Source organism: Pantherophis guttatus, chromosome 2, assembly GCF_059756535.1.
Source record: "Pantherophis guttatus breed Tessera chromosome 2, ASM5975653v1, whole genome shotgun sequence".
Classification (NCBI taxonomy): domain Eukaryota; kingdom Metazoa; phylum Chordata; class Lepidosauria; order Squamata; family Colubridae; genus Pantherophis; species Pantherophis guttatus.
The window spans coordinates 190,022,587-190,050,426 of NC_142064.1; the positions used below are offsets into that span (position 1 = coordinate 190,022,587).

Sequence of the window (27,840 nt, forward strand, 5' to 3'; positions counted from 1 at the left end):
GCCATTTACTTAAAATTGTAAAATTTCAGTAAAAATTGTACAGGATCAAATACTGAAACATGTGACTTTGTCCCCCCCCCATAATTATGGGTCTCACCAACAGTATGTAAATAGAGCCTAAGATGTCAAACATATTACAATAACTCTGGGCTTCTTTAGCTTCAAAAGTACTGACATATTACAACTTTATCACAAATCTTATAGTGAGCTTAATTTGATTATTTTGCAATCCATGCATCTTGGAATTGTTTCAGTCAAAATCCCTAAGAGAAGTTTTTCAAGTTCCCAATTCCATTCTTGATGTTATTTTCTGATCTGAGGTTGGACCACTGTCAGTAAAGGCAAGAATCCAGATCACAAACTTTAATTATTAGTTTACCTGAACTGAATCACCACGGGCTTGGTTCCTCTTGTATTAACAGATCCCTGACACTCTGTTTGGAATCACTCTTAAAAGGCCGGTTTCCAAATGTGTAATATCTGTCAGGAAGCACTTCTGACAATAGAGTTAGAGAGTAACAGAGCCAATATTAAGGAAAGAATAGGGATCACCAACTGGATGTGCTATGTGTTCCAAACTGCCAATATTTGGAAAGAAGACATTGTTCTCTGAAACCAGGAGATCAAATCCCAATTATTGAAAGGCCTTCATACTGACAAATAGAACCCTGCCAGTATCTGGAATTCCAATTAAAATTGGTTTTTTATGAAAATTCTGCAACTTGCAGAAAGACTGGGCCCTCAAAACTTCTTAACAACTTTCTTTCTACTATCCCAAGATTTTCTTACTTCTGTTTTCCCTCAATTCCAATATATATATATATATATATATATATATATATATATATATATATATATAGGTCTTTGGTTATTCGGGTCTTCTCCCACGTAAAATTGGAAGTGTCTTGGCGACATTTCGACGAAGTCTCATTCGTCAGCTGCGATCTCACATTGCTCCTGGAAGCACGAAGCCGAGAACACCAGCCTGAAGATGACGAATGAGACTTCGTCGAAACGTCGCCAAGACACTTCCAATTTTACGTGGGAGAAGACCCGAATAACCAAAGACCTACATACAAACACCCGCGAAAACCTGAGAAAACATATATATATATATATATATATATATATATATATATATATATATATATATATATATATATACACACACACATACATACATACATATACATATACATATAAGGAAGAGGAACAGGATTGTATTTCTCTTCCCAGTATGCCTAGAACATTTTACCGAGAATGCTGGAGTATGTCATATTTAATTATTCATGGCGGAATGAACTAAAACCAGAGGATTTTTTTAAATGGCCTATACACACATGCTGAGAATTAAAATAATTTATTAATTTGCCACATAGGGGATTACAACAACAATTGAAAATAATAATAAAGATTTGTTTTTCTTTCTTTACACCAAAACAGGCCATGAAACCAGGCTAAAAAGTGCTACATAAATAATAACAATAACAAGAGTTTTCCTCTTCCACAAGGAATATAACAAAGAGGTTAGGCAATGAACATCTGCTTGTGGACTGTCAATCACTGGGTATAAACTGCCCAACCACATGTGCGTATAGACCTGATAGGTCAGCATGAGATAGAAAGTTGAGACATTTACCTGTTCACAGATAGTATCAGTTGATCCAGACAAGCTTTGATCTTGTTTTGTGCTTCTAAATGTGTCATATTTTCTGTGCTGTCACCATTAATTGACAAAATGACATCACCTGGGCAAAGGTTAGCGACAGCAGCTTTACTTCCTGGATTTATCTATAGGATAAAAAGAAAGAAAAGTTACACACTATGATATTTTGATTGTGTAAAACTCAGATCTGTCCCTGAAAGGACAAACATATGGAAGGGGTGGGGGATATTCTAAGAACTCAGTGTGTTATCCTGTAGTTTTTCTTGTTGCTGTTGTTGCCTTCGAGTCAATATTGACTCCTGGCAACTGCCTAAACAAGTCCCTGCAATATTCTTGGCAAGATTTCAGAAATGATTTGCTATAGCCTTCTTCTTCCTAGGCTGAGGGTGACTGGCCCAAGGTCAGCCAGCTGGCTTTGTGCCTAAGGCAGGACTAGAACTCACAGGTACCTGACTTATTGCCTGTTGTCTTAAGTACTACTGTATATCACACTTGGCTTTCTCCTGTCAATTAGTGGCTCTAAATACTACATCCTAGCTAGTGCATATAGTTGGCAGTTAAAGAGTATGTGATCATATTTTCTACATCTGAGTATGATATTTGGTGAAATTGCCCATATTTTATCAGAGAATGGAACTGAAGTTAAAAGTAGAATATAAATGTAATCCGTTAATTTGCAAAACTGAGTAACTAAGTTGGAAACACAGCCACAAAATAATATACATTAAATATACCAGTATTATCTCAATATATTTGCAAAAATATAACTTTTGGTTTTCAGAAAATAAACTCTTGTTGGGGCCTGACTTCTCTTAGAATTGGTGCACTCAGTAAGTAATTCAAGCACAATAATTCTTGGAAAATGGTGTAAAATTATCTAAAAATGCTAACACTAAATTCCTAAAGCTCTAAGCTGAGCCGGTAGAAGAGTACTGGTAATAGAAAACAGTCACCAACAGTTTTTCAAGGTATGCTTTGGCAATATTTGTTAAAGATGACAGTATGACTTATTCAACAAACTATATTTCTGGTTTAATGTTTTACAACAATGAAATTCATATTTCATAGTGATAAAGCACCTTTGTTTTTCAATAGGCAGGTCAAAATTAAGTATGTAAATATTCTTCGTAGTTTCTAAATGTTTGCCCTTCCAGAAACCAAATCTGATTTTTATATTTGTAACTTAATAGAAAGAATTCTTGAGAACTGATTACAATTTCAACTACAAAACTACAATTGGGCCTGGTGGCTCAGCAGACTAAAAGCATTGTGATTAACACCATCTGTCTGCAATTACTGTAAATTCAAATCCCACCAGGCTCAAGGTTGACTCAGCCTTCCATTCTTTCTAAGGTAGGTAAAATGAGGACCCAGTTTGTGGGGGCAATAAACTGACTTTGTATAAATATACAAAAGTATGAAGGCTATTGCTTAACGCATTGTAAGCCGCCCTGACTCTCCGGAGAAGGGCGGCATATAAATCAAATTAAAAAAAAAAATTGAAATCAACATTTTTAACTCAAAGTTCAACAAGTTCTAAAATCTGGCTCCAAGTGTATTTGACTCTTGGAAATCTCCAGCCTTTAATCCCAAGTTTTAGTGCTTTGTGACATGGATCGGTTCTTTGAAACCAAGCAATAAATGATAAAATATTTCTGCAATTAAAAGAAGCAGCCAACACTATGGAAGCCATACTAATAGCTTCCTGCTGAGGTGTTATCTTCCCCAACAGCTTTGCTTGGCTAGTACTCAAATAGCTTGTCACTTGCCAGTCATGCATGAAATATCATGCTGTTTATTAAACTCTACAGCATTTTCTCTGGTGTTTTGTCTTAATGCCAAGATCTTGCAAAGACTGTTACTTTGTTTGAGTGTGACTAATGGGAGATGCTAGCAATATTTGTAGTGCAACTAAAATGCATTTTAAAATAAAACAAAATCCTTCAGTAAGCGTTGATTACACTGGTATTAAAAAAATTGAATTCCACATATACAGCTGACCTTAACAATAAATCAGTGGCTAGTGAGTATATGTATGTATTGATTTACCTCCTCAACCTAATATCCTCCAAGACATTTGGGACTGTATACTCAGCATACTGGCTGGGGAATTCTGAGACTTGAAGTATACATATTTTAAAGTTGCTAAGGTTGAAAAACACTGCTGCAGTTTATAAATAAATAAATTTATTCCAGAAGTTTCCTCAACATTCCTTCACAACTTTTGTTATTACTTCTGTTAACTTGTCATGAAAACATAAACTCTAGATATTTGGCATTATTTAATGAGAAAATGCTCTGATGGTTTTAAACATATCTGCCCCTTTAAATATAATATTTTATTGCAGCTACAATCTTATTCTCTAGGTGTGTTTAATATGTAAATACTTTTCATCATCTCCAATTTTTTTTTAATAAAGAACATGTTGCTTCATGAGGATCAGAGATAAAGATATTTCCTCAGTATATACTATTTATTTTCCATCAAGACACAGAAAGACCTTTCTTTTTTAATAAACAAACGAACAAAAAAAGAGAATTTTCCGAGGTCATTAGTGACTTTCAGAATCTGATGGGACATAGTACCTGGGTATGATTTCTCTCTCTTGATCTTCTTTATTATGTTAAATAATATTATATTGGGAATAGTAACATATCAAAGCCAATGTCATAGTTGAAAGACTATAAAATTCTTGACACAAATCCATTCTATACCAGATCTACCATTTCTGGGCTGCAAACATTTACCCGACAACAAATTCAAAAAACTAAGTCTCTCTTCTGTTATCTAGAGCTCATTCAGATTTTTGTAGCAGACAAAGTAGCCATATCTAATCTGAGCTCCAAACTCATGAAGAGACCCAATTTAAGATCATTTGTAAAATAACTTGTTAATTTATTATTAATTTTAATTTAACTAATACATTCATTATGGTATGTGTTACACTTCTACTACTGTTAACCTGTCCAGTTTAGGCTGACCACATTTAGGCTATAAAAATCTGGATCAACAAACAAATGGAACAAAGAAAGTTTTCTGTATCTCTGCCATCCATTATTTGTCTAAATTTGGTTTATGACATGGTAGCCCTTGACAACAACAACAACCAGAACTTTGTGACCTTTGGATATGTGTGGTTAATTCCTAAAGATTTATCTCTTTCTGCAACACTGAACTTCTCCCAAATGCCTCTTGACCCTCTTTTTTTCTCAGTAGTCTTGATATAATGCAAGACTTCAATTTATGTAAGATTATTCCAGAACTGCTCTATAAATATTACTGATCCATTTCATTCAGATTTAATTACACTCTCCCATGGCAATTCCCATATCCAAATAATAAAATTGCTTTGCAATGTAATAATGAAAATCCAAGTTTTCTCGTCTGGTTTGGAAGATGGGCATAGTTTCAAATATAAGTCCTTCCTAGGTATCTATTTGCTGTTCATATATCATTTTTTTTCTTGAAGCTGCCCTCTGTCCCAATAAGGTAAGGAGTCCAAAGTTTGAACGAAAACTTTTTTATTTTCTTCCTTCAGATGGGACCTGACTGATTATTGAATAAGATTATACAGTTATTTGTCAGGAAATTTAGGCACGTGATTTATTCTGATTTTGAGATAATCTTTTATACACCTTTTTTTTAAAAAAATGCATAGGAAGGGAGGGGGGATTAAATAAAAGGTACTACCCATTTCTAAATTACTAGATTTTAACTACATAATCTGCCCTTTTAGGTAGGCCAGCTGAAGAAATAAGTTACTCCAAGACTACTGGAATTCTGCTACTGAATATCTCACAGAATTTCCCTCTTATACTAAAGAGAGTCAAGGTGTAGTTATCTTTTCTCATCCTCTCTTCCTTCCCAGGCCTATGTGAAGGTTTAGCTAACCATTCTTGTATTTCTTCTATAGTGTTCCATATGATTCTAGGTAGATAAGTCTGCCTTTGTTATAGTATACTTTCTTAAACAAATAAGAAAATGAAAAAGCTTATTTAGTTCAATGTTGTTTCCATTAAGACCTGGCAATGGCTTAATACAGACAAAGGAGAAAAACATATTACTTTTAAAAGATTATACAACTAAATTGAATTAAAGCAGCCTTGCTAGAAATTGGGAAAACTGACACTATCAATTAGGGGAAAGTTGAATCAAAACAATATTGTACATATTGTGGTCAATAATACTCATTGATAATATTCAATCATATGTCACCTTTATAAACAATAGCTGAATTGTTTTGGCAAACGTGAGTTAATTTCTTTGGGAGAAAAAATGAAAAGCCACTCCTGTCTTCCAAAAGAAGATTTAAATTGACCTTTTTACATAATATGAATGAAGTGACTCAGTACAGAATACCTTGGATATTCCAGTTTATTTTTTTTGGCAGGACTGGAATATTTTCCAAAGTTTAAAACTTTCTATTGTGTTTGTAAAAGTTGAACGAAGTAACAGCGTTCAAGAGACAATGTTACTCTTGTTTCCAGGTTGCTAAAGTTGATGCCTTCATCCAAGGCTGTCCTCTTTTTCAGTGTTTGCATGATTTCTATACTCAGATTGATAACTGCATTAGGAATGGAAAAAGAACAATATATGCAGAGTTTGCCTGGTTACCTAAACATAATATATTTCATGTAATCTTGTCTCACTCATTAGTTCAGTTTTAGGCAGGAAGATTCTTTCTCTTATCTTCAGATTTCAATTCATTTAATCGTAGTGATTTTTGTACAGTATTTTTGTAACCATGACCCCCAACATTTTCCATATTAATTATTGTTCTGAGCAACCAAGAACAAAAGGATCATAAGAGTAATGCATGTTCTCTTAACACCATACAAGAGAATTAAAGTACATACTGTGCCTTTTAACCTAGTTAAATTAACAAAAAATGGTCTTATGTATATTTCCCAGGAATGAGAAATTTGAATATATGCAATACAGGCATATGCACATCACTGTTATGACACATAACTGTCCAGATCCAATAGGAAATACATGCAATCCTTAAAACATCCCCATTTTCAGATGGATGATGAAGTTAAAAACATCACCAGTTTATCTCTTGGGGTCTCTTTTGTTTTACACTTAGCCTTTAGAAAAATGTTTTTGATTATCTGATCCTTGGGTTTTTATTATTTATTATTTTTAAATGGTTTTAGTGGGTTTTTATTATTGTATGTTTTTAATCTGTGTTCGCCGCCCTGAGTCCTTCGGGAGAAGGATGGCATATAAATTCTGTAAAATAAATAAATAAATAAAAAAATAAATTATCATATTAATCAAATTCAAGCATTTTACTTTTGCCCTTATAAAATTATTTCTGAATTACTGTTCAATTCTGAAAAGAATATTGCAATTTAAAATTCAATTTTTAAACAATGAAGGGAAGCAAGCAGATCATAGTTCTGGAATTATTTCCAATTTCTTTGTCAGCAGGAGCCATTTGTTTGTGTATATTAGAAAACATATAATAGCTTCATAACTCCATTATGGATTACATGACTGGCAGAGAGTTAAAATGGAGCAATTGCCAACAATTGCTGCCCAGCTGCCATCTCTCCCTGAAGAATTTTTTTTTCCCTTGGCAGTCCCCAAACAGATTTGGCCCATTTTCTAACTTGATCTTATCTCTGCTGATTTCAACTCCACCTTGCTCTCCTACACCAAATTTGGTCCCATTTCTGTTTGGTTCTCAGAATTAATCCCATGGATGGACAGATAGAAATAATTTATTCCCAAAGTTTTATTGACTAGAAAACATTGGCTGGTTCTCTAAGTGCATATTTCTACTCTCTCCTTCTCCTTCTCCCATATGTCTGCATTTGTGAATATCCTCTGCAAAGTCTAATCAGTGCAATTGCATATCTGTGTATCTGCTCTGACTTATGGTTTTACTTGCCCATAGTTTTCTGTATGTGTGCACTGAGAAGAATGGAGTAGACTGTATACTGTATTCTCCCCTCTGAGTCACATGACTTTCAAACCCATTTACCAGCAATGGCTATAGAAGAAAGACATTTTCTTCTGTAGAGAGTTTAAGGAAATTCAGATAAAACCTGACTTTAGTCTCTCAAGTGTCTCACTGCTGCCACTAGAGATTGGGAAAGGTTGGTGGGACAAAATAAGTTTGGGGTTTAATCACCAGTTTTCTCTGGGCCACCCAACCAGGAGACAGCAGGATTTATGAGTTCGCAGCAATCTGCCCAGTTGCTTCTCCCTAAAAGATGCAGGAGGAGAAGAAAATTTTCCCTTTATAGTCTTAAGCTAGGTCAAGATCTAGCTCACTTTAAACTTTTATCATTTTTGTCAGCTACTTCCCTACCCTCCTCCACCAAATCCAGTCCCACTCTGTTCCGTTTAGAGAGAATTATTCTGATGAAAGATGGAGAGAAGCCCTTTTGCATTTTATTGTGTTAGAGAGAATAAAAATAGGACAGCAAAACTAATCCCATTTTCCTACAAAAAAAGAGAAGCCGATCTTTAGTAAATCAGAATTGGTTTAAAAAAATGTAAATGATAGTCTGTTTAAATGACAGCTTTTGCTTGAATGGAGAAATTAAAACAACAGTAAATACTGTACTTCCCAAAAATTGCCTTGGTTCCATTGAGGAAAGGTGAGTGTTGAAATGGTTTTTTGAAATTTAACACCCACATCTTCTTTTTCCAGTCAGGAACCTTCGAAAATAAAAATGATTGTCTTTCAGCAGGCTGCCTTCAGTTGCTGATGTGTGGATTTCTGAAAACTGTCCTCTGGAAACTGACATTTCCTTTATATTCATAGTATTAAAAAAAACCATCCACTCCAGAGAGCACAAGAGCTTGCAACTAAACAGTATGGTCCTAGTTATGAATATTGCTGCTGGCCAAAAGGAATTGAATTATCTCATTAGCGAAGAGAGAAAACAAAACAAAATAGGGCTTGGCATATTTATTCCTGTCATCCCCTGATGAAAAACTTATTCCTCCTCCAGCAACCCACTTGGCTTCTGGATTGGGGAAGGGATAAGAGAAGCCAACACAGAAGCTAAGCAAACCACCTAAGCTGGACACTACTGACCGTTCCCTCTTCTGTGGTGGTTACAGCAAATGTTAACTCTTTCAGTGAGTTCTTTACTTTACTTTACTTTATTTTGAATGTATATACCGCCCTACTCCCGAAGAACTCAGGGCGGTGAACAGCCAAAAGGTAAAACACACATAATACAAAATTTAAAAACAATGTAAAAGCACATTAAATAATTTGGCCCAAACAATTTAAAACACCCCTATTATTTTCTAAGAAACTTTTGCTTCTAGAGAATATCAATTTCCCAGAAGGTAAAATTGTACTTTAGAAAAATCAGTTATTTGTCCATACCATTCACTATGTGGTAGAGATCCCAAACCCAAAAATACCTTTTAAAAATGTTCTTGGGGATAGGATTGGGTCCAATACCAAGTTCACAGAAGGCAATCCAAACATGTTCAGAGATAATTTGACCGAGAAAATGCTTCAAGACAGATGTAAAACAGCAGTAGTAAATGTATTGTCCCAGCAATGCACAAAATGACAATTCCATAGAAGGCAAATCAGATTATTTAGAGGGATACACTTAACCAAATAAGTAAAATACCCTCTTATGTTGTCCATCCACATTCAAAGGAGAAACAGGCAAATCACTCACACCCCATGCAATATACACACTTAAGATATGTGCTGCTCCCCTTAAGCATCAAGATATTCGGCATTTCTCCATTCTCAAGAAGCAACTTTATTAAGCATGAATGATCACATTTATTTATTTTATTTGTATTCCCACTTTTATTATTTTTATAAATAACTCAAGGCAGCAAACATATCTACCACACCTTCCTCCTCCTATTTTCTCCACAATAAAACTCTATGGGGTGGGGTGGGCTGAGAGAGAGAGAAAGAATGATGGGCCCAAAGTCACCCAACACAGGCATGGACCAAACTCACTCTTGCTTTGTTACACAAAATTTTCTGTAAATTATTTGGTTATTCTTTTAAAAGTTATTTTCTAGGGTTGATCATCAGCAAGAGTTTATTAGAGTAACCAATATTATTAAAGAATGTACTTTTAGCTACTTTCATTTTAGAAATATTAAATTATTGTAATCAACTTGAAAAAGTTTTCTTAAGTATACGTAGGGTTTTTTTAATTTCAAGTTTGCTCCTCTTATGTTTGCATAATTGTATTTCCACAGTAGCTAGGTACACCTGCATCAGGAAAACAATAGTTTAAACTTTGTTTCAAAAATGCTGATGTCATTATACCAACATTGCAAAATAGTATAAATTCTCCCAAGTAGCTTGAATGTTTTTGTTTCATCTAGCTTGGCAAAGACAGAAAGTGTTTAGGGTGTGGGAGATTTATTTTGTTAAGCTTCCACCAAGGTCAGACTTGGAATGAAAAGATTATAAATAATTTCTCTTGCCTGATTTCCACTTCTGGATTGCTGGTGCGATAAACTAATTGAAGTAATTAATAAGAGGCATGACATTAAAATGGCTCTAATTATCTGTGTGCCAAAACATAATGAAGTGAATAAACAAAGAATATTTTACAATTATGTCCAAAATGAAATAAATTTAAAACAACCTTTTTTCCTTTGAATACCACCAGCCCACTGTGAGGTTATTTGAAGTAACTTGGGTTTTCTACAGCAAATTCATAGTATGTTAAGTGGAGATGGTTAAGTTAGGAGAGTAATTTTCAGTAATACATCTGTGGTATCTTAGATTGAAAGGTTCCCCCACTGTACCACATTATTAAACTGCAAACAAGATTCAGTCACAAAATTCAGGTTGTATGATAAAGCTAAACTATATTTTAGCTGTAGAAGAGCAAATCTAATAGCCCTTCCAGATACTTCTTAACACAGGCAAAGAAAGGAACTGGAAAAATTATCTTTTATTTTCAATATTTTGTCATTCCATCTACATTAAAACAAAACATTCTTAACTTTATCTTCAGCTATTGAAACTTCCACAAAATTTATGGTATCCTTTTGGGCCAGCTATTGGGAATGAGAAGCATGGTGTTGCTGCGGTTCTCCTCCTTTCTTCATTGCAAGTTTTAGATGGTGTTTGGTGGAGCAGAGAGGTTGAACTCGAAGGCCCAAATTAAGGCTGATTTAGTGCTTGGCATTCTCTCCTCTCCCCCATATGAACCACTGGAAGAAGTCATTGGGATTCTGAGTATCATTAATCCAGGCTGATGATTTACAGTGGTATCCCTCAATCATTGGATAACCAAGTAGTGCAATTAATGTTTTATCCAAGTGTCTGGAAGCTCTTGAGGGAGACAGGGAGGAACAGGCTTAGATTTGATCTAATAAAATCAAGGGGCCAAGAGTGTTTTGTCCTCTGGAACAGGGGATCTTCCATTTTTTGTACTATCCCACTTGGCAATCTCAAAAATAGCAGCTATGGCCAGGAAAACCTTTGCACAGGTGTAGCACTATGCCAGTTGTGCTTTAGAGATTTCCTCATGTTCTGGTCACTTTTTAGGTGGCCATTGCACAAGGTCAAGATATTTGAAGGATTGCATGTCTTCTATGGTGCTATCCATCTTTTGATAGATTTGACTTGTTTCAGATCCTATTGATTAAACAATGCTATCTATCAGGACCCAGGAAGTGGGCCTTCTCTGTTACTGCATCTGCCCTTTGGAACAGCCTTCCCTGAAGATTCATAGGGTTCCTACTCTGCCTTCCTTCAGGCGTTCTTTGAAACCCTGGTTTTTCCTTCAGGCCTTGGGCTAGGATAGTTCAATGGTCCCTTTAAACTGGAGGGGAATTAATGGAATTGATCTTCTAACTTTGTGAGGCTGTCTGGAGTTAGGTAGGCAGGCGGGCGGGCAGGCAGACAGACGATGGATGGAATAGAGGCAGAGACAGATAGGGATAGACACAGATAAGGATGGGTGGAGAGAGAGAGAGAGAGAGGGAGGGAGGGAGGGAGGGAGATGGATGGATAGATAGAATAGATAGAGATGGATGGATGGATGGATGGATAGAATAGAGATAGATGATAGATAGATAGATAGATAGATAGATAGACAGACAGCGATAGAGATGGATGGATGGATGGATGGATAGAATAGAGAGAGAGAGATGGGTGGATAAATAGAATAGAGATAGATAGATAGATAGATAGATAGATAGATAGATAGATAGATAGATAGAGGCTTATTTCAATAAAATATAGTATTCCAGTTTGGGTATAACAACTTATGATTAATTGAAAAAATTGTGGTCGTTTCCAATTTTCTCCTCATATACCCACCAGGGGGTGGGGGGGTGGGAGATGAAGCACACCAAATTTACTGCACATGCTTTTACAAGAGCTCCCCATGCAATCAATTTCCTACAATTTTATCACTAAAAAAATTAACATTCACTCACATTTCTACCTATGACAATAACATAATATTCAATTGGTCAGCCACTTAATCCCTTCATAGTATATAATTCCTTTTCCTACTGTTATTTGGTGACTGCTATCTCTGAAATGCAATTAATAATATAGCATCTTACAACTGTGCATTACAACTTACAACTTACAACTGTGCATTAGGTTTGTAAAATAATTTTTCTTTACTATTTGGTCTATTGGCTTAATGTAATTTATGCAGTTTTTAAAAATGAAATCACTTGAATCATTTCCTAAGTGAAACTAATAACAGCAATTACAGAAATCAAGCTGTGATGTGAATCATAGCAAAATACTTCTTCTATCTTCTACACTTCTTTCATGAAATTATTACCTGATAACTCGCTAAAATCTCAGCCACAGAGACAAACTTTGAAAGATTCCAATCTTAAATATTTGTAAAAACCCATTAAAACATACAAGACTACTATTTTTCAAACTGTACAATATGACAGAAATATATATACAAAATGTTTGAATAAACCTGAATAAGACAGAGCTGCATCTCCTTGCTAAGAGATTACAGTTGTAATGAAGGATTTAATGGATCATTTCTAGAGGTGGGGCACATACTTAACAGATGTTTGCACTGTGAATAATAACTCAGATAGCTATTCAAGACCAAAGTTGTCATCTTTATTTAACCGCATGTAGACTTCACAGATACTGACTCCTTAACACCGCGACTAGTATACAATTTCTAATGATTTTAAGATTCTCGTGTTATCCAGGAGTTATTAAAAATACCTAAGTGAAGGGGAGGAGCCCTGCCATTTATGACATTATGTCTACAGCAGGGGTGGGTTCTACTTACCTTTACTACGGTTCGCAACGGGATCATGCTCGCTCGCTTCGCTTACGCACACGCCTTGCTTCTGCACATGCGCAGAACCTTCTGTGCATGTGCAGATCACTTCTGATGACATCAGGGTCAGTGGGTGGAGCCTCCCATCGGTTTTACTACTGGTTCTATAGAACCGGTCCAAACCGGGGGCAACCCACCACTGGTCAATAGGCTGTGCCAATGGTAGCATACACAGAACCCTCCATTGTGTAGATATTTCAATTCCATACTTGGACACAACTGGTTTAATTGACATCTCAGCCACAATTTATTGGAATGAGATTGGTCTCTACTGCCTGCATTGTGGATAGCTCTTCTTTTAATTACACCTGAATACTATAAAGTAGAGAGTAAAGATGTTGGTCTTTGCTAAACAAGGAGTGAAAAGGAAGGAAATGAAAAGGCTGGAATTGTTGCATACCAGAACTCAATATTAGAGAGAATTACATATAGCAGCAAATAAATGTATCTTTTTCACAGAGGCAAAGAAAAATAAATAGCACATTAGGGCAGAAAAAAAAAAATACTGCAGGCACAGATTAGTTTTTAATCTCTCAGCTTTTCTTTGTTATTGTGGCAATGATGGGAATCTTATCAAATTAATTTTATCATAAATTAGCCTAATATTACAACTATTTCATACAAAAATATATAAATCAGTCTTTTTCAAACTTGGCAACTCTAGGATGTATGGAGTTCAACTCCTAGAATTCCCCAGAGTCCACACATCTGAAACTTGCCAAATTTGAAAAATATCCATATAAATGGATAACCTTAGAACAAAATGTTGTTAATACACAGTGACTACTCTAAAGAAAGCAACAAATGTAGAAAGAAGCAGGAACAAGGAAGCAATGAAGGAAATCTAGCATAAAAGTTACCATAACAAAAATATGGCTTAATGTGAAATCTTCTCTTAAGTTCTAGACTGGCTGCTCACTTGCTCTTCAAGTACTTTAGGGGGTTACTATACTCAATTTATCAAGGAAATGTATAAATAGTAGGCTCTAATTTTTCTCCAGTTTGCCATGACATTATTCTCATTCCTAGCAGGTTTTGAGGCTTGTAATTTTGTTGCCTTTTGCAGAACAGTGTGGATTCTTGAACCAAGTCTCAGGGAAAACTCACAGAAACATGTCAGAGCAATAGAATTTAAAACAAGCATGACTGAATTCTTCTCTAACAACATTTTATGACAGTGTAGAAACTCATTTAGTTAGCATGTTAGTGCAATTACTTAATCAACCCCCCAAAGTAATATATGAATAAAATGTAGCTGAAATTTAGAAATAGATTTTTTCTCAGTTTTATGAGGGAGGTCCAATAATACAACACACACACACACACACACACACACACACACACACACACAAATGGCTATATTAGTGAAAAGAGAGCCAAATAAATTGCTTGCCTATGTAAGAACAGTGCATGTACAACAGAGAGAGAAAATGCAAGTATTTACAAGCATATTCAGAAGATTTTATTTTGTTACAAATGAGTAGGAAAATGATCCAATGCAAGTTTAATATTAAAAAGATTAAAAAGTGACCAAAAGAAAAATGGATTTGCTCACCTATTGTTATTTCTGAATAAGCCTCGTTAAACACTTTATTAATTTGCTTTAAAACCCAACATAAGTGAAGTTTCCATGGAAGAGTTTAGGATACTATGTCTGGATTGCAGAAATGCAGATGATAAATACATGATACTGGAGATCTAAAAAACCCATAAATTTCTGCTTCTATATAGTTGTCATCTGGATTTTTGATATTCAAATCTAATAGCCTTAAATGAGATAGATTCCATAACGAATGGTAGAGAACAAAAGAAAGGCAGTAGTTTTCTAAAACAAATAAAGTATGTTGAAGTAATTTATAATTTTACTTGTTCCTCATTTGTACACTGCCATATATTTATCTACTACAATATTTTCTGCTATTAAAATCCCAGTTTAAAACAATGAGAATTTAAGGGGGAAAGCCTATCTAAATTAAAAATTACATAAATTAAAAATACATACAGTAGCTTTTGCAAATAAAATCCAAGTTAATTACTTGTTATATGTATTCTGAAAATTTTCATTTTTCCTTTTTTTTCTTTATCTCTTTTTTTTTTAACTTGCTGTAGTGAATTCTTCTAACAGAGTCATTTACAGAAATCACTTTGCAGGTTGTAGATGGGAAAACACCCTTAACTGTTTTTCTGTGCAATGGCTTGACAACCAATCACAAGTAATATAAACAAAGCATTTATCTTCAAAGATAAAAACACTTTTTTTCAGACCTAAGATACTGAAAGATCCAAAGTTCATGTAGTTTTGCTACATTAAGCATATTAAGACAAAGTACAATACTCTAAATTTTTAGAGTAGAGGGAATATCTATAGTATATGGCTTTCATTGATTACATTCACATTTTAAGCAAGCACTTTTCCTTCTCAAGTAATATAATAATGGACATGTCTAACATGGACATTTTTCCGGGCAGCCTGGTTGGATAATAGGTTCTTATAGTATTATTTTTTGCATTTAAGATAAAATATTCTCAGATACTATGGGACCTTATTACAGTACTTGCCATTCTTACATCTTTCATTACTTCCTTTCATCATATGCAGTAAAATTAATCATATTTTTAAGATTCATATTCATTTCATTGTCGTGTATCCAAGTGAGTAGACTTATGGGTAAAATAGTGTATTGGAAATAAGTCTTCTGAGCTGATAACTCATCAAGCTTCAACAATTTCGTTCATCTTTGGATCTACAAATGGTACCTTCTTCCCCATCAATTCTAGCAGAATATCCCACACACATTCATTCAGCACTCAACAATTTTCTCTAAACAGATATCTGGTTCTTCATTATCACTAATTACTCCAGCAGAATTTGCAATCATCTCCAACTTTGTTATCTGTTCAAATAAAAACTGAGCTTTGTTCATTGGGACACATAGACACGTGATGTTTATGGAACTGTATTTATGGAGAAGCTTAGTTCTGGCATTTTACAAAGTATTTTTTGAGGAAAAAAGTCAAAGAAGTTTTTTTTTATTACAGATTAAAATGATCCTTCAAAATAACTATTTTTCTTTCATCTCTAATTAACATTAACTTTGTATTAAAATATCCGTAGCATGTGACCATTGTGACATGCTCAGATCTGTCATGTTTTCTCTCTCTGCATCTGAATTTCAGTTGGGTTGCTGAAAGTAAAATTCAATCCCACACCGGAATGGAGTTACTCAACTGAGCTTGTCGATCAGAAAGATTGGCAGTTTGGTGGTTCAAATCCCTAGTATAGGTCTCCTGCATGAGCAGGGGGTTGGACTAGATGACCTCCAAGTCCCTTCCCACTCTGTAACTGTTATTATTATTACAAGTCACTTTTTTTAGTCTTTCCAAATGAATAAGTATATAATATAAATAAATTGTATATATAGGAAGTCCTCGACTTGCAACCACAATTGAACCCAAAATTTATGTTGCTAAGTGAGAAATTTGTTAAGTGAGTTTTGCTCCACTATATGACTTTTCTTGTCATGTTTGCTAACTGAATCACTGCAGTTGTTAAATTAGTAACACTGTTATTAAGTGAATCTGGTTTCCCCAGTGACTTTGTTTGTCAGAAGGTCGCAAAAGGACACTGCAACCGACATAAATGTGAGTCGGTTTCCAAACATTTGAATATAAATCATATGACCATGGGGATACTGCAATGATCATGAGTGGTCATACAAAATAGTCATAAATCATTTTTTTTCAGTGTTGTTGTAACTTTGAATGGTCACTAAACCTACTGTTGAAAGTTGAGGACTACTTGTAGCAAATTATCTTTATGATGAATGAATATGTGCCATTAAATCATTTATGTGGTCATCCTAATGACCACATAGTGCAGGCCTGCACCCACACTAGGACTTCTAGGGCCTTCACTACCAGAGGCACTATGTGCTCTGCTTAAGGACTGCAATGGGGAGAGCAGAAATTGTGGTCATTAAGCATGGCAATCACATGGATACCTCACTTAATGACCACCATGACATATGACTGTAATGGGCAGGCTCCATCACAATCATAAGTTGAGGACTACTTGTATAATCCATTACTACACAGATTTGATTCTTTTTCCCTAAGCGAAGAAATTTGCCCTTGTCATTATTAAATATTAAATATTCCATTACTTTCTGCCCATTTCTCCAAATTATCAAGTTTGTTTGAAATGCCATTCACCTCTTCTAGGGTACTTTATATCATCTGCAGATTTAATAAACTTTTCTTCTACGTTCTCAATCAAACAGCAGATCTGTTTTCACCTAGGCTTCCTTAGAAATTAAACAGCACAAACTTAGTCCTGGCAAACCTCTTTAATTCATATGGCTGTAAATTACTTTCATTTACAGTCCAGAAGGCCCAGACTCAGGGCAAGGCCAAACTTGGCACAGAGTCACAAACAGAATTTTCAAATCTTGAATCAGTCAGATGAACTAATTGCTTCCTGAAAAAGTTCATGTCCCGGTTTGCTTCTCTTTTATGTCTTATGGGAGGGGCCATTCATCTCCAAGTCTTACTCTTACTTACCCTGTTTCCTTAATTGTTCCTGTCTCCTGGCAGCTCTGCGCATGTGCACACTGGGAACAGGCTCACACTGTTCTTCTGCCTCAGACTCTGGAAGCAGCAAAGAAGTATCAGATGGCCTTGGCTCCCTCTCTTCCTCCAACTCAGAGCCATCCTCTGAGCCTTCCCCAGACTCCAGGACTGGCCCACGTTCCTCCCCAACCTCCTTACTGTCCAAATCTGCTGCCATCTCTGCTGGCTGCTGGTGGGCTACAACAGGATCAGGCAGGAGTAGTATGCTGTGAGTTCCATCTCCTAACAAGTTCCAGCTGGCAAAACTCTTTTCTGCTGTAGCCTCCACACTCTGGAACATCATTCTCCCTGAGTTGAGGTTCTTCAAGAATGCCCTTGAAACATGCTTTTTTCATCAGCCTTGGGGATCCCAGGGTGCAAGGCAGCTCTATGAGATTAAATAATGTTTGCTTTCCTGGTTTCTTGGGTTTTACTTGCTTGTTATATTTATTTTGCATGATTACTTTATATTTATTTTATTTTGGTTTGCTGGTTTTAGATTCTTGTGGAAGCATTTAACTATTGTTGTATTGTACTCAGCCCAGAGGTATGTGTTTGTGAGAAGGGTGGCTATATAAATATGGTAAGTAAATAAATAATAAAATATTGAAAAGTAGGTTACCTAAAATATTTTTATGGCACCCACACCCACTATCTTTTTCCAATTTGGCAAGGAGCCATTGATGGCTTGCAATCTATGTATGATTTTCAAAACATATTGTTAAGCAACCACTTGATTGCTGCACTATCCAGCATGTTTGATCTAAAAAAATTTTAAAAAAATCGCTCAAATTAATCTGCCACAATTTGTTCTCAACAAATCACTCCTGGTAGTTACTGCATTGTTTTCGATATAGGTTATACTGTAGATCCATCTCTTGATGATTGGTTCTAAATTGCTGAGCTCACCCTTGATGGGTTCTAGAATCTACAAACTGGTTTGTAGTTTGCTATATTTTCTTTTGACCCTTTTTAACATCATGGGTCAAGTTGCTTGGCAGTATCCATTCTCCAAGAATCGTCACATATAATAGATGAGAGTTCAACCAGACTACCAGCTACTTCCTTTAATATAGTACTCTACAATTACTCTAGTCCTAAAGTTAAACTCAAAGGGATTTTTTAATAATGTTGCTGTCAGTCTAAAATACAAACCTGCCCTTTCATTCTGCTCTTCCTAAGTAGAACTCATAGTTTTGTTGAAGACTGAACTAAAACAGGAGTTAAATAGCTCTGCCCCTTCTTTGTCACTTATGAGCATTTTTCCTTCTTCATTGGGCAGCTATTATAGGGATTGATTTTAAACCAGTCTGAAGAAGCCGTTTCATTTTTAACTTTTTTTTTTTTTTTTTTTTTTTGCTAATTTCAGCTAATTCTGAATTTTGGCTTTCCAGTTATCAGCAGTACAGTTCTGGGGTACCTGCTCTTCTTTTGTGATCTGGTTCTTTCATTTTTCTGTATTTCTCTCCCCCCTCCCCAAATCTCCCTTTAACTTTTTAATGTAGTCATACTGGCTTATTTTGCTATCCTCCATTTTTTCTCTGCATTGGAATAGTTTGTGACTATAATTTATTGTCTTTCTCCTGCTTTTGAGCTCCTTTTGCTATTAGCTTCTCTTGCCATAGGTTCTTACTGATCCTTACTCAGACTTTTTTCAAATCCACTTTTTGCAATCAAATATATGTGTACTCAGTTGATTCAGTGTTAGTTTTCCTTAAAAATAAGGAAAAGTTCTTAAAAGTTCTCAAAAAGAACTCAAGGATTATATGGTAACTTTCCCATAGTGCCAGGTCTATACTGTACTGGATAATATGCTGTATTCTGTTGCTATTATTGTAAAACCATGCACATTTAAAATTAAAATGACCAGATCATTACTCATTTTAACTTTCATCATGAGAGAACAAACTTTCACAAAAATCATTCAGAAACAAAACCTCATGACCAGTACTTGTTTATTATGTACATTAAGCATCTTAATAATGAACACTAATTATTTTAATGGATAATTGTGCAATGTGATCCTGTTATCTTTCTCAGGAAAAAATGCCACTGAATTTTGACACTGCCTATTAAATATGCTTAAACTGCCCAACCTATTTTCCCACTGCTTTTGGGAAAACTGTAGTTGTAGTAATCACACCTAGGATCTGCCTGTTAGAAATTAAAGCAGTTTAGGAAATGATTTCATTATACATTAGGACAATAATTTCTGTGACTAATAAATCCAGGGGAAAATTCTCTGCCTTCCCAAATGTGATGACCCAAGAAGTGTGTGTGTGTGTGTGTGTGTGTGTGTGTGTGTGTGTGTGTGTGTGTGTGTAAAATAGGCAGCGTAATTCTTTGCCCTGCATTAACATTTTCTATCAATCCACTTATATTGATGGGTCCGTTTCCTGCAAACTTTTCATTTCCCTCTCTCCAAGAAACTTTCTTGCACGTTTCTTTTTAAAACAACAACAACCACCGTGCGCTGTTAAACTCTAATCCCATCCTTTTCTAGTCACTCAGCAGCTCGCTTTCTCTTTTTAAAGTCTTCCTTTCCAGCCTAGGCTCGGGAGTGGGAATAAATAAATAAATAACTAAATAAGGAACTGCCCCAAAGTTCAGCGCCTCGCAGGTCTGAGACGGCTCTTCTCAGCATCCAAAATGCTGAGGAAATCTGGCTAAAATCGCACGCCAAGCATCTTTTCTCTCTCGCAGGGGCGTTTACACCCGGGCGCCCTCCTGTTTCTCGTCCCGCTTGTTCGCCTCAAAGCGACGAAAAGCCGCAACGGCAGGAGCGCCAGGTCGCAGAGCTGGCCGGCCAGCAACAAGTGCTTCCCGCAGGGTCGACAAGAGCCCCGGAGGGGCCTTTGAAGTGCATCGCCGCTTTTCTGTTTGGCGGGCTGGCTGGCTGGCTGGGGCTTTCCAGGTTGCCACGGGCTGCTGTAATGGTGCCTGGTGCTGGCTTGAGGATGCGGATCGACAAAGGCTACTATTTTTTTTTAAAAAAAAACCACCCACAGCCACCCACAGTCCCCTGATAACCTTTGAACGAAACCAGGCGGGTACAAACGTGCTTTCCTGGCATCTAGGCCCGCCAGCTTTCTTTCTTTCTTTTTCTTCTCCCCCCCCCCCTCTACCAGTCTGCCCAAGACGGCGCAACGACGCGAGTGCCGAAAAGTGCCAATTCCCGCCTCGGTCGCCTGAGGCGCTTCTGCAACCTCCATCCATCCCCCGCCAGCGCGCAGAGAGAGAGAGAGACGCGGCTTTCCCTCACACACTTACCCGGGAAATAGTCAGCGGAGTGCTAAAATCTTTCCCTCCGACCAGACGGAACCCCCATGGCGAAGGACCGTTCAGAGCCACTGTCTGGGGCATGGCGGGGCTCTTCAAGCCAGAAAGAAAAGCCGGACGAGGGAGCGCGCCTGGCCAGCCGGCTGAAAGCAACTCGCAAAGCGGCGCCTCTTACGCCAACTTCTCGCCTCTCCTCTCTCCTCTCCTCTCCTCTCCTCTCTTCGCCTCTGTTGCTTTCTAATCCACTTAAAGCGCCTGCTAATCTCCGGTCCGGCCTGACGTCTCTCGGCTTCCCCGTACAGGGGAGAGGGAGGAGGAGGAGGAGGAGGTACAGGGGGCAGAGAAAGGGAGAGGCGGGGCCCTTCACGCTTAGGGCGGGCGGGAATCCAACTTTCTCCTTGTCCCTTTTGCACAACGAGCCGTTGGGTAAGGATATTCCTTGATTAGACTTGGGGAGGGATTTTTTTTTTTTTAAGTCACAGAAACAACCTTTTCATTCGAGGGTTCCTGCTGTTCTTTTATACCTGAGTCAATTGCTAACCAATGCTCAGATTATCAGGAGAGGGGGGGGAAGAGAGGGAGAGAGGGGAGGGAGATGGAGGCAGAGGGAGAGAGGGAGGAGGGAAGAGAGGAAGGGGGAGGGAGAGAAGGAGGAGGAAAGAGAGGGAGGAAGGGAGGAAGAGAGGGAGAGGGAGGGAGAGAGGGAGAGGGAGAGGGAGGGAGGGAGAGGGAAGGAGGGAGAGAGAAAAAGGGAGGGAGAGAGGGAGGGAGAGGGAAGGAGGGAGAGAGAAAAAGGGAGGGAGAGGGTGAGGGAGAGAGGGAGGGGAGAGGGGGAAGGGAGAGAAAGGGAGGGGGAGAGGGAGATGGAGAGAGAGAGAGAGAGAACTGTCAAATCTCAGGTTCATATGCTTTCCCTAACTGAAGAGCAACTTTCTAAGGAAAGCATTCAAAAACAACAACAACAAAAACAAGAAGGAAGAACATAGGTAGACCTTGCCTTTGTTTCCTCTCCAGTTCCAGCAATCTTGGCTTACATTTACATTTCTTTTCTCTGTACATGGTTATGCAAACAAGCCTCTGGTAGAGCCCCCTCTCCCAATGTATGAATTGGTTTTATTTACACAATATTGTACAAATTGTTACAAGCAGTTGGAACTCTGAGGGGTTTACGGAAGAATGAAAAATAAAATGCCTTCCCTTTACTTTTTATATTTATTAGATAGATATTTTATCTATCTAAAAAATATCTATTTTTAGGAGACTTTAAACTCAGCTGAAACGAAGGAAAAACTGGATCCAGCTCCCACCCCAATATTCTGAGTAGTGTTTTTTGGAGGGGGAAATGCGAGAAAAAAACCTGACTTCCATGTGTTGTAATTTATAGTTTCCTAGATCAGAAAGGATCCCAAATAATGCAGACTTCGATGTTAAGGATATAGTTTGCTACACTAAAAAGTTTAAATTTTTCCTCACTTGAACTTAATAATGGTATAAAAACTTGCTATAGCAACATGTTTTTTATGCTTTGTCCCCATGATGTTGCTTTCATCTTATTTTCGGTCCTGATTAGGATGAGTTTAGTCATCTTTAGATGTTCTGATGTGAAAGCTACATTTCTCCTACTCCTGCAGCCCTTCCTTACTCTAAAACAGGGCTGTCAAACTCCCGGGCCCGTGAGCCGAATGCGTCACATGCTGGCCACACCCACGCCCGGTTTAGCGAAGGGGGAAAAATTCCGCTACATCACATGACTCTGTTATGACAACATGGGTTTGACACCCCTGCTCTATAACCCTAATTCCTGCTCTATAACTATCCAAGAAAACCCAAAATACAAAAAAAACAAAACAAAACCCTCTCACAGTTTCTCACTTGTTTCCTTGGAGGCAAGTTAGGTGATTACAATTAACTTACTATGTTACTGGAAGTGGAAGTAAAATATCTCAATAAACTTCTGAAAATAGTTTTTTTTCCTTATTTTAAATATTGGTTTGTCCTTTCTACCTTGGTCAGCTATGCCCATGTATGAGTCTCTCCCTCTGTGTGTGTGTATATGTGTTTGTGTGCGACACAATTTACAGCTTTTCATCTGTAGCTATACAGCAGTGACACAAGCTATTTTGCTGCCCCACGTCACACAGAAAAGTGACCCTCATACACAATACCCTTGAAACCAAGTCATTTTCTAAGTAGTTTTGTACTTATTAAACTGCTGCAACATTCTTCTGTCTGAGATAAGACAGTTCCTATTTTTGTAATTGATCCTCTTGTAACAATTAACTGTATTAATAAAGTTTACCCTCCAGCACTTCAAAAATAAAGGGAGACATGCTTATAACAGCTCAGTTTAAATTCCAAAGGTTATTGTTTGAACTTTTTCCACAACTCCACCTCCTGCATGCATCATTACATAATTCAGAAGTCTGTGCTCCACCTCCTGCATTGTTTACGTTTACCTGCCCTTCTCTGTTTATTCTATTACCAGTTTGGTTAGGCTTGAAAAGGAAGGCAAGCTGAAGTCATGGTTTGCCCAAGAAACTGTGGCTTGGAGCCAGTCGTTATTTCTAAATTTAGCCAAATTGTCCTGTGAATAACAATAGGGTGAAGAGGGGAGAGAAAGAAGAATCGTATACAGGGGCTTTAACATGTTATTTTATTTTTTTATTTATCAAATGTAGTCACTCTCAGAAAAGATACAATACATCAATAAAGATACAATGGATCAGGAAAAGGATCCAGGTAAAAGTTAGGCGAGTTAGGTGATTACAATTAACTTACTATGTTACTGGAAGTGGAAGTAAAATATCTCAATAAACTTCTGAAAATAGTTTTTTTTCCTTATTTTAAATATTGGTTTGTCCTTTCTACCTTGGTCAGCTATGCCCATGTATGAGTCTCTCCCTCTGTGTGTGTGTATATGTGTTTGTGTGCGACACAATTTACAGCTTTTCATCTGTAGCTATACAGCAGTGACACAAGCTATTTTGCTGCCCCACGTCACACAGAAAAGTGACCCTCATACACAATACCCTTGAAACCAAGTCATTTTCTAAGTAGTTTTGTACTTATTAAACTGCTGCAACATTCTTCTGTCTGAGATAAGACAGTTCCTATTTTTGTAATTGATCCTCTTGTAACAATTAACTGTATTAATAAAGTTTACCCTCCAGCACTTCAAAAATAAAGGGAGACATGCTTATAACAGCTCAGTTTAAATTCCAAAGGTTATTGTTTGAACTTTTTCCACAACTCCACCTCCTGCATGCATCATTACATAATTCAGAAGTCTGTGCTCCACCTCCTGCATTGTTTACGTTTACCTGCCCTTCTCTGTTTATTCTATTACCAGTTTGGTTAGGCTTGAAAAGGAAGGCAAGCTGAAGTCATGGTTTGCCCAAGAAACTGTGGCTTGGAGCCAGTCGTTATTTCTAAATTTAGCCAAATTGTCCTGTGAATAACAATAGGGTGAAGAGGGGAGAGAAAGAAGAATCGTATACAGGGGCTTTAACATGTTATTTTATTTTTTTATTTATCAAATGTAGTCACTCTCAGAAAAGATACAATACATCAATAAAGATACAATGGATCAGGAAAAGGATCCAGGTAAAACAAGGATTAAATCAATTACAAGTTAAAAGGTGGAGGGAGACCTTCGTGGCACCAACTATAACTCTCTGTGAGACCCATATACAAGTTGGCAAAGCCAGGTCTTCAGACTCTTTCGAAAGGCCAGGAGAGTGGTGGGGGGAGGGGGCTGCCCCACCTTTGGTGGGGGAGGATATTCCAGAGGATGGGGAAGACAGCACAGAAGGCTCTCTTCCTGGACCTGGATAAAGTCAAAATTCTTTAATTGACAGGGTTCTGTAACATGCCTTCTCTGTCTGTCTGACTGGGTGGGATGGGCTGATGTGATGGAGTTAAGGTGGTACCTTGAATAATCTGGTCCCATAGCATAACCAATACCTTGAATTGAACCTGAGGCAAATTTTCATCCAATGCAACTCATGCAGGAAAGGCATTATTTATTCATTTGTTTATTTGTTTGTTTGTTTGTTTATATTTCATGTTCACAGACTGCCTGTCTCCTTCTGGGTATTACATGTGCCATTCTTGGGGTGCCCAAAATTGTTTGCACAAGCTAAATTCTGAAACTTCCAAATACTCTTCAAGGGTAACCCCATGTAGACTGCATTGTAATACTCCAGAGAGGAGTATTAAAAGGAGTATCTATTGTATTGATTTTTTTAAAAAATAACTTTTTAAAATCATTTAAAAAAAAAAAAAAGTCCTAACATGAAAAATGGCTTGCTGGATGTCTTATGATTTCTTTGTAGAAGTTGATACGATGTATAAATATATTGATGTAAACTATCAACAATCCACTCCCATTTATTTAAGGGCTTAAATTTACAGAGAATCATAAGGACACTTTTGGAATGCATGCTAGTAATTTAACAATTGAAAAAATTGAAAATGGCACCTGGCTAGAATGTAGGAGACTGTGAGTTTGTCCTGTCTTAGCCATGAAAGCCAGTTGGGTGATTTTGGGCCAGTCACTCTCTCTCAGCTCAACCCACCTCTCAGGGTTGTTGTTATGTGGAAAATGGGTGGAAAAAGGTGAGTTGGATATGTTTGTTTCCTTGAGTTATTCTATAAAAATAAAGGTGGGATATAAATAAAATAAAAATAAATAAAATGTCAAATTGTGTTCTCTGTTAACCCATTCATTGTTTGTATGGTGAATACCAATAAATATTCTCTTTCTCCAACTCTGTCAACCTTATAAAAAGTACAAAAATGCTGAAATCTTGTTGCTACTGTTTGATTTTCCTTCTCTGTTGAAAAGATGGGAGGAGAACATAATAATTAGACTGAAATGGGTGGTTCAGTGGGTGTAGTAGTTTTGATTCTGACATCACAAGCTATTATTTGCTTACCTAGAAACAGGTGAAGTGAGTAGCTCCGTGTGTTAAATGCATACTCAGATTGGAATGCTTTAGCCATATGCACAAGCTGTAACTGGACATATAATAATTTGCAGAGCTGAACAATATTCCACTGCTGAGCACACTCCTTGCACACATTCTTTCTTTAAGAGTCTGAGGAATTGTTGTTTGTTTACTTCACCTCCCATGTAATCTCCTTACATGCTGCTGTTAAGCCAACAGGTTGTAATTTGGTCAAGTTTCACTATAGCATAATGTCAATCATCTCTCAACACAGCCAATGGCATGGAGTCATTGCTAATAGTGAGGGGGTTTTTTCTCTCTCTCGTCCTGGAGTAAATTGCTGGTTTCAATCCAAACAATCCAAAAAAAGCTACCCATTATCAGTTTTTTTTTCCCTCAGCTGGTAGTGGAAGCTTTATCTGCAACATGTCCTTGTTCAAACAATAGACAGCCAGGCAAACACATAGAATGTGCTGTGAGCTGGCTACAACAGACAAGCAAGGCATGCTCACACCATTTCCCCCATCTTTACTTGAGCCAAGAGGGATATATTTGCCTCGTGGGAGGGTACTCTTTACACTACTATTTCTACAAACTCTTAAAAACTCATTTAGCCACCTTAAACTTGGTTTGACTTGGCTAGATCAAATAAATTGCTGGATCGAATCTGCATACAGTTTAATTTGGTTCTACTTGGAAGTCAATGTGTGAAGAAATCATAACTGTTTGAATTTCTTGCCTATTATTTCAATGGGAGATTTCCTTTGGGATACCTTTGATCAGCTTGCTACTGAGGTAGGCAAATGGTCCAGCCTTGCTCTGGTTTTGTCATTGTATAGCAGAGGTGTCAAACTCAAGGCCTGCGGGCTGGATCTGGCCCGTGGGGTGCTTAGATCTGGCCCACTGTTTCCAGGGACAACCCTGAAAACAGCAAAGGACTGGCCTGCAGTTCCTTTGCTAGTGAAAATGGAGCTTGGGAGGCTATTTTTGCTGGCAGAGCGCTCGGGCCACCACAGATGCCCCAACATGAGTGACGTCAAGCTGGCCAGGCCCACCCCAACCCCCAAGGTCAAACACCTTGATGTGGCCTTCGATGAAATTGAGTTTGACACCCCTGTTGTGCAGGATAGGCGATCTTCACACTTTACTATGAAAACAACTGAGTCAACATAATACAACTGTATATATTAGTTGAATGCTTTTTCATGTTAGTCAATTTTTCTGGAATAATGGAGAACATTATTGCTGAGCACATTGTAAGCCGCCCTGAGTCTTCGGAGAAGGGCGGCATATAAATCAAATTAAAAAAAAAAAAACATACCTTGACTTTCACTGCATGGCAACCTTTCAAATATTGGAAGAATGCTACCAAGTTACTCTTAATATTTTCTTCTCAAAGCTAAACGTTTCCTATTCCTTCACTCATTTTTCATAAAATTTAATTAATTCCCCTAATCTCCTCCATTCCCTTTCTTTGAATTTATTCTGCTTTGTCTGAATCGTTTGTAAAATGTGGAGTGTAAAGGAGAATCAAAAAGTAATGGAGCACCTATGACTTTTCACATCCTCATCACTCTAGCAGAAAATATGCCCCGTATTCTTTGTCTCATCAGTTTTTCCATATGGAGAGAAATAAAGAGATTTCTTTTTTTAAAAAAAAGGGTTTTGTGGTTTGTGGAGCATAGTAATACATAAAATTCTCAGTGTTTGCATGTTTTTGAACCACATTTTCCACTGGTAGTCATCCTTATTTTTATTACTTACTTTTTAAAGGCAACTTTCTTATTGATTTGGGATGCAGTACACTATGCATATTATTTACAAAAATAAAAATAAAATAGAAAAAAGATAACAAGACATATTTAAAATATCTGGGGATATAGCTAGAAAGCAGTTATCTAGAAGAAGCCTCCTTCAGTAGCCTCCCTTGACGGCAGCTTCCTTCTTTTCTCTTGTTCATGTTGCTTTTTTTTGGTGATGGTTCAGAAGTGATTTACAACTGCTGCCTTCCGGGATATTTCTTGGCATTCTAGC

General features: G+C 37.1%; 1 protein-coding gene across 1 annotated transcript in view; it reads right to left on the reverse strand.

The window, feature by feature from the left end:
• Window positions 1-21,375, reverse strand: part of PDLIM4 (PDZ and LIM domain 4) — a 74,738-nt gene extending 53,363 nt beyond the window's left edge. Inside the window, exons 1-2 of the mRNA XM_034404520.3 lie at window positions 20,849-21,375; window positions 1,640-1,791 (exon numbers count right to left, since the gene is read on the reverse strand). Coding sequence (XP_034260411.2) covers window positions 1,640-1,791; window positions 20,849-20,941 — 245 coding nt within the window. The 5' untranslated portion in view covers window positions 20,942-21,375. The remainder of the gene's footprint in view (window positions 1-1,639; window positions 1,792-20,848) is intronic.
• Window positions 21,376-27,840: the final 6,465 nt, after the last annotated feature.